Source organism: Mus caroli, chromosome 8 (assembly GCF_900094665.2).
Source record: "Mus caroli chromosome 8, CAROLI_EIJ_v1.1, whole genome shotgun sequence".
Lineage (NCBI taxonomy): Eukaryota > Metazoa > Chordata > Mammalia > Rodentia > Muridae > Mus > Mus caroli.
In genome coordinates this window covers 9,866,551-9,874,776 of record NC_034577.1, presented here as the reverse complement: position 1 = coordinate 9,874,776, position 8,226 = coordinate 9,866,551, and the positions used below count along the sequence as shown (strand labels likewise).

Here is an 8,226-nt window from a genome sequence, read left to right as displayed (position 1 = left end):
ACACATTGAAATGAAATATACATCCAAGTATTTGATACATGTGTGCTGCCCTGGGCTAGAGGATGGAGTGAAGGAGAAAGGGAGGATGGAAGATTTGTCTTATCTACAGTACTCAGCACTAATTAGCATGACTACTGGGTCCCAAAGATTCCCAGACCATGGTCCAGGAGGCGTAGTCACCTCCCCAAGGCCCTTCCAGAGCGCCCCAAATTGCACAGTGTTTGATTCTCTGGAAAGAGCAGGAATCTAGTGTGGACTTCTTTAGCATCCAGCATTAGTCCCCAGGATATCCATGTGTGCAAGGCACCTCTATAGCAACATCTGGAACCTTCCACAATACAGCTGGCCTGGGTTTTATTGATGACATATTCTTGAGAGTTGCTTGTGCCCCATACAATTTAGGGACACTGGTCCAGTGTTATGTTCCAGTGTTGGCTTCATCCAGCAATCTTTCAAAAATTTGGGGTATATGTAGGGTGCCTTCCCTCCCAAAAAGCTCTGGAGGCTGGGGGGTACAAAGATGGCCTGAAAACACAGACACTCATTACAGGTGCAATGACCATGTAAGGACTCAGGCAATAGCCACATATGGCCATGGCTTTGCTCAGGCATCCACCACACATGTCATTAACATGTAAGGACTTGGGCCCCCCATCACATGTGATGTGACTGTGACAATTTGGGTATACACCGCATGTAATGTCGACTGATGATGGAGACNGTAGCTGCCAGAGGTAGCTGTCTCTGCTTCTTTAGAGAAGACAGTGACTCTTAGNTAATACCAGGCCCTTCCATCCTTTCCGCTCTCTAAAGACTCAACATCCCCACATTGGGGTCCCTGAGAGCAGGCAGTGANCAGTAAAGGCAGCTTAGGAGGCAGGAACCAGGCAAGGAGGGGTCATGTGGGTACTCTAAGTACAGCCCTCTTTGGGGTACACAAGTGCCTGCAACCCAGAGCTAACCAGGAGCAAACAGGTCTGCCCTGAAGTATTAAGTCCAAGTAGCAGGAGATCGACATTGAATGTGAGTCTCTGANCACCAAGCTCCTGGCCTGGCCGCACATCTATGCATAGAAGTTCTTTGAGCATTTACACCTTCACCTTATTATTCCATCTGTGGCCTTTTTTGTCTCTTTTGAATGAAATAGGACAAATAGGACTGTCATGTCTGTAGGGTCTAGACCNAAAGTCTTGCTTGCTCCACATGGAGACACAGTTGCATGGTGACCTGGGTGGAGTGGGACACCAGGGTCACTCTCTTCCCCTGGGCTCTGTACACTTTCCTCTCTTTATACAACCAGCTCCATGCTTTCCTCTGACACTTGGCTAGGAGATGAGACACATTCCCGACTTGGCTGTAGGGGCTGCCTCCTCCACCGTGATTCCCTTCATGTCATCCGGCATCTGACCATCTGCGCGCCACACATTTAGGTCCCCAAAGAGCCCAGTCTCTATCATCTCCTCCTGCCAGGGAATGGAGCAGTTGCCAGAGGCGAATTCTTGGAAGAACTCTGTGTCCGCTTTGTCAAAAACCACNCCCTTGACTGTGGAAAAGGCACCCACGTCCTGAATGTTCTTGGCATAGACAGTCCTAGAGTCTGGGATGAACGGAGGAATGAGCATCCCTGCAAAGAAACAGGAAACAGACCAGAGAAACTCGTGGTGAGGAAACTGCAGAGCCAAAGGGTCCCCACAGACACACAGAAGACCTGCTGCTCTTCCTATGGCTGACAGAAAAGGCCAGCATCCTTAAGCAATCCCATGCTACATGCTCAGTACTCACAGACTGGATGATGGACAGAGTGAAAGATGCCCAGATCTGATTAAAAAGGTGTACGGGTGTGTAGGTGGATGTGGGTAGATGGATGTTTTCCAGGCTGGCCTGNAATGACAATCTTCCTGCCTCAGCTACCCAGTGCTGGTATTACAACTCTGATTCACTATGCCAGCTAGGAAGTCTCTTAAAAGAAATCTCAGCCTTTGCCTCCCATACCTTCCCGAGGCCCACCCCTAAAGTCTCTTCATGAGACAAGCATCTTGAAACCCCTTAGTCCAGGGCTCTCAGTCCCTCCCATGGCCTTCTCTGCAGCCCCAGACTCAGAGCTCTTGTCTGGCCCCAGGTAGGCATCAGAGTGGCAGATGTCAGGCGAGCTCCCGCATCCTCCCTCCCCAGCCAGCTGCACTTTGTAACAGAAGCTACAAGATGCGGGGTCTTGTAGAGCCCAGATGTCAACTCAACTCACCTAATCAGGTCCAGGCTGGCTGCTCACACCAAAGCATGGCCCCACTACTCCCTCGGCCCTCAGAAGNCAGTCCTTAGACCTCCTGAGCCAGCCAGGACCCTTCCTGGCCTCAGAGCCTCATGACAGCTATGCCAAGAATAGCCCATCTTCAGATGAAGTCCTTAGCTCTCCTGCCCAAAAGTAACTGCTCTTGGGAGAATCCTCTCCTCCTCCCTACGGCTCCAGACTCATCCTGAAACCCACACCCTGTATTCCAGAGATCCAAGGATTCGAGGGAGGCAGAGTCAGTCTAACTGTGCGAAGTTCATTCACTCCACAGTGTTTGTCATGACATTGCAGCCACAGGACATCGTGTGTGCAACATGTGTTCGTGTGTCTGTCTCCATGTGTGCATGGCTGCTTGTGTGTGAGCCCTTGCATGTACACATCCTCATGTGTATATGCACTGGCCTGTGCATGCCTGTAGGTCCATCTAGTGCCTGTGTGTGATGTGGCATGGAGCATGCGTGGGTGTGCGCACACGCACGTGTGCCTGTGTATCCCTGAAAGTGTATATGCACATGCATTTTCAAGGATAAATATAAGGAAAATACTATGAAGCAGGCTCAGAGCTTCCACACTAGCTTGTCACCCACGTTTCCCACCTGACTTCAGTCTGCCCGACCGCATGGATAACATATGCCATTAGGGGCCCCTGTGCCCTCTCAGGCTTATGGTAACACCCATACCGGCTTCGAGCTGCCTCCAGCTGATATCTTTGAAGAGGACGTTTGCCCGCAGCGCATCACAGGTTCCATCCCGAAAGCCCAGGCGCTTCTCCGGGTCCTTCTCCAACAGCTGCTCACAGAAGTCCTTGCTGGCCTGGCTGAACTTCTCTGGGTACTTCACAGGCTCTGAGATGATACGTTGCTTAAGCTCCTTGTTCTCTACCTGCACGGTGGGCAAATGCACCACTTCACTTGAGCCCTGGCCAAGCCTCAAGCCTTGGGGCTTGGCGCTCACCCTCACTGAGGTGGGCGTGGGCAGTGGGCGTGGCCGGTGGGCGTGGCCANTGTCATCCGGTGGGCCCCTCCCAGGTGGCTTGGCTTTGAAAGGTTCCCATCTCAGGACGGAGAAACAAAGTCAAAAAGTGAAGTCTCCAGCCACACTCTCCAGCTGTTTTTAAGGGTGGTGCCGGTTGACTTATCCACATGTTTACACAGCTGGACGGCCACTGCACAGACTGTGACCAGAAGCGAACGTTGTTGCCTGAGAGCTTGACTGAGCATGGTGTTACTAAACCATCTGAGAGAAGCCTAAGAAACAGGCTTGCCTTACTTCTGGTCAGCTTTGGTGGAGTCTCCTAAACAAAGCTCCCCACACCCAAAGTGTATGACGAAGACAGTGTGGCTTGCTCCCCAGGCATCCCCCATAGCAAAGCCGGTGCTCATCATCTCTCTGGCAGGCACAGGCAGAACAAACGCAGCATGTGGAACCTGAATGAATGTTCACGCACACAGGCCTAACTAAGGTCTGTCACTGTGGAGGCCTGTGAGATTCAGACACTTCTCCACGTTTGGCCAGGATCACATGACAACATAGAGCTGTAAGCTCAGGCGAGGTCAAGGTAGCCACAAGTAGGTGGACACCGTCCCTATTGGGACATAAAATAGCTTCTGCCCCAGACCAACCTCTGTGTGTAAACAGAAATGAGGAGCAGAGAAAGTATATAGGGTGGTTGTCCGAGGCCCCAAGAGCAATGTCCTGGTGGACATAGCTAGCTAGGGACCTGGCAGTGGCCTCCTTGTGAAGTCTGCACCAAAAGGACCTAATGATAGAAGCCACTGTCTTACCAGGGAGAGAGGCCCAGTCTCAGCTAGAGCGTGTTTGCTCTGCCACCTGCTGGCTGTGGTGTGCAAAGACAGTTAGAATCTTCCAACAGCTCTACTCTCAGGTCTCAAGAACAGGTAGGCTTTGGGACAGAATATCCTGCAGGAGCAGGAACCCAGAGCCTGTGCTCCTTATATAGTCCTTGGCACAACCCAACCCATCCAGGTCTGCCCCAGAATGGACCCTTTCAGGGGTTCCTGCCAGACGGCACCTACCTTCTCTCCTCGGGCTCGGAAGGGTCCTCTGGCTGCGATCATCTCGTACAATGTGACCCCCAGGGCAAAGTAGTCCACAGAGAAGTCGTATTCTTCACCGCGCAGGAGCTCAGGAGCCATGAAACCTGCCGCCACGAACATATGTGGGTTCATAGATGCACCTGCTTTCCCACAGCATGGCCCCTACCCAGTACTCACAGCCCTACTGAGGCTCTAGTGATACCCTACCCCCAGGGGAGTGAGTGGTCTTGCCACCAGTGACTTGGAGGCCAGAAACCTCTTTGTTGTCATTGCAGGACATTGAGCATTACCCTGGCCGCTACCCACTGGATGCCCACAGTGCTAACAACCAAAAATGTCTTCCAGCCTAGCCAGAGATTCCTAGGGGCAGAATTGCCAGGGTCAGGAATCTCATTAATGTGGGATATGAAGCCTCCACTCAGCTTCAGGACAGTGTGCTTATGCTGTGTGTGACTCCTGGGTTAGACAACATGACAGATGCTGCTGGGACCTTCTCACTCTCCCCTTATAAGGATACAGACGTGAGATCTGTGTCCTGTAATCCAGAGTGAGCCCGGTGACCCAGGCACTGTGGCCAAAGCCTGAGGAACATGGGTGATGGGGGTCACAGTCCTATGCTGTCTTCANTCATTTTGTTCCTTGAACCTTATTTTATTACCTACAGTGAAGCTATAGCTGAATGCACTCAAAGNACAGCACCTGATAGTATAGCCACTNTGTGGCCTTCTCCACAAGCATGGCCTCCTTGGTCCTCCTAGCTGTCCACTCACAACCAGACCATTTTCATGAAAATCTCAACCCCTTACAACCCACCACACATATTAGTACCCAGCGTCTGCAACACAGTGTATAGACCATCTCCTCCCGCCCATTCTGTTGGTTTCTCTGCCCCATGTAACAGGCCATGGAATTGCTCCTGCACTCCTAGCCCTTCTGGAAGGCGAATTGTCCAGCATCCCTTTCTGGAGCCANGCGCACCACCTCTCCACTTCAGGACGCCACCAGTGTCCACTCAGTGCCACCCCTGGTAGTGTCAGACTATACTCTGACCATGCCACCCTTTGCCTTCATGTTTTGGGTTTTTACAAAGAATGTTGCTGTTACAGAGCCAGCACCCATGGGTTACTGGATGAGGGAGCAAGTGTGTTTCTGCTTCTTCTGTAATGAACTCATCTCCTCGTGGCAGGAAGCAGAAGACAGAGGTGTACTTTTCCTATATCCACACAGCGTATGGTTGTGGACTGAGCTGGGAGGGGCGGGGCGGGGGAGGAAAAGATCTGTCTAGAACAGTGCTCACTGGGTCCTGGAATGCAAGCTTCTAGTTTGCACCCTAACTCAGCATTTCCAGAGCCTACACTGTGGTCAGGATTTACACNGTGGTCCCAGGCAAAGGATTTAAAGGTCGGTAGGGTTGCCACTGCATCTNNGTAAGCTCAGGAAGGTAAAGATTAAGCAAGCAATGGNGCCCTCTACTGGCCAAGCTGGGCCAGCAGTCCAGAAAGGGACCAGTTCTAGTCTTGAAGTTCTTTAAATCTTGCNCCAGCAAATCTGGGACTTGTAGTGAACTGAGAAGATCCAAGTGAAGTTTGAGCTATCTCATGAAAGAAAGCANAGCCATGTCTTCACGAGGCTGTGCAGTGGCTTCAAGCCAAGCTGTTTCCAGACTCCTTTTCTCAGATCTCCTTCACCCCGTGCCTGCACAGAGCCCTCAACACCCACCAACCAGCTACCAAGGCTAGACAAGCACCACCTCCCGGGGGTCAGTATGGATTTGTCCTACTCCAAAGTCAAAGGGGAACGTTCTTGTCTCCCTACCCACCATGGCATCAGGGACACTCTCAGATGGTACCTAAGGCACAAAGCAGGATCCTGTCGCCACTCTGTTTACAACCCAGATAGCCCAGGGAAGAAGATAAACATCTAAGAAGTCCTGTCAGAACTCGGCCTGAATACAAAACCATCCAGAATATGGAGAAAGGGGGGACTCAAATGCAGATATCTAAAGCATGCAAATGCCGGGTACATAATGGTCACATAACAGCCTCATACGCCCATGTGGTAAGTGTTAAAGCCAAAGACTCTGACAGACTAAGGACACCATCTGAGATCACAGAGTCAGNAAGTATGGGCCTGGACCATGCACCTGCTCCAGCTGACTNGAGTCTCTGCTTTCTTCTATGCGTGCTGCCTCTCACCCTTCCTCTGAGGGGGACGAAGGCAGAAGAACATACAGGACTGCATGTGTATGTACACTTAGCCACAGATACATCTACAGTCACTCATATGTGTTCAAGAGTGGTGTACACAAAGCCTATACACACAGAGACACACGCCCATGTGTGCACAGATACGTGTACTAAGCATACACACAGANGTGCCTGTACACATTCACACATGGGTATACATACACACACACACACATATATATGTGTGTGTGTGTGTATGTATATGTATGCATGAAATAGCACATATACAGATGTGCTTATAGACATGTACATACACAAAGACACATTTGTGAAGATGCACACACGTATTTGCATNTGTGCACACAGAGACTGTCATGGGTGCATGCATACTGAGAGGTACCTTCATACACATACATGCATGCTTCACACAGAGGGAGCTGTGTGCTTACATACATGTACAGATACGTGCAGATGCACATGTGTGCACAGGTGCACATGCACATACAGGCTCGTTCATATCCACGCATGGACTTACACACAAAGACCCCCCCATGTGCATACTCAGTCACACCTACAAGACATACAACTGTGCACACCACATGAGAGCAAGCACACATGTAGGAATGTGTGTACACAGGTATGCATGCCCACAGAAAGATAACACATGCGCATAGCCTGCCTGTGAGTGGCTACCTACCAGAGTTGTGCTAAAGCCTAGCAAGAGCTGGCTGAGGAAAGCCTCTGTCCCCTGTGCACTGCGGTGTGACCTACACAATAAGTCCTTGGGTCCAGCTCTTTCATAAGATACCCCAGGCAAACTCATCTGCCAATGCGAAGGACACCACTCTCTGTGCTCTCTCTGCCCATCAAGGTACCAAGGAGGCAGCTCTGACAAGCTAGTGAGACTGTTAAGGCCNGGGAGGGCCTGTCCTTGAAGGGAATAAACAGTTCTTGAGCTGCTGAGCAGAACCTGACTGCTGCTGTTTGCTCGAGAGGATAAGGAGCCCTGCTTCACAACCCCCACTCTGTCACCACTTAGATCTCGAGGCTCCTGCTGCCTCAAGTTCTGGGAGAGAGGATGACCCCAAGGCCTCTTCTTGGATGCCAAGCCTTCTCAGCCCCCTCCCCGAATGCTCAGACCTTACCTGGGGTCCCTGCGTATCCCTTGGTCTTATTCTGCCCTTCCTTCAACTCCACAGCCAGTCCAAGGTCAGAAATTCGGATATTGCCTAAAAGTTGAGACAAGCTGAGTTTACACATATTCCATAGAACAGAGGTACCAGGTGACCAGGGCTTAGCAGTTTCCCCGGCACAGCAGCAAAACACATGCTATATGTACATACATACCACACTCTATACACGCATATCCATTCCCCACAAAGATGTATCATACACATAGTAGGCATACCACATATACCTTACACATGCATGCATGCACACCTATATGCATATACACATACATACATACATACATACATACATACATACACATATAGCTTACACCACTGTCCTTTATGCCCTAACACTACTAAGCCCTCCTTCAGTGACTTTCAAAGAGGCTGAAGAAACCATACTTTGGGCCCTCCAAAGCCACTGTAACCTGCATCCATCCCATGGGCTCACCATCATTGTCCAACAGCACATTCTCTGGCTTGAGGTCACGGTAGACAATGCGTCTCTGATGCAGGTGCTC

At 50.8% G+C, this 8,226-nt stretch overlaps 1 protein-coding gene across 1 annotated transcript in view; it reads right to left on the bottom strand.

Annotated features, from left to right (window-relative positions):
- Positions 1-1,325: 1,325 nt before the first annotated feature.
- The window catches only part of Grk1 (G protein-coupled receptor kinase 1), an 11,117-nt gene continuing 4,216 nt past the window's right edge, over positions 1,326-8,226 (bottom strand). The window contains exons 3-7 of the mRNA XM_021170169.1: positions 8,157-8,223; positions 7,679-7,762; positions 4,327-4,451; positions 2,971-3,172; positions 1,326-1,624 (exon numbers count right to left, since the gene is read on the bottom strand). Coding sequence (XP_021025828.1) covers positions 1,326-1,624; positions 2,971-3,172; positions 4,327-4,451; positions 7,679-7,762; positions 8,157-8,223 — 777 coding nt within the window. The remainder of the gene's footprint in view (positions 1,625-2,970; positions 3,173-4,326; positions 4,452-7,678; positions 7,763-8,156; positions 8,224-8,226) is intronic.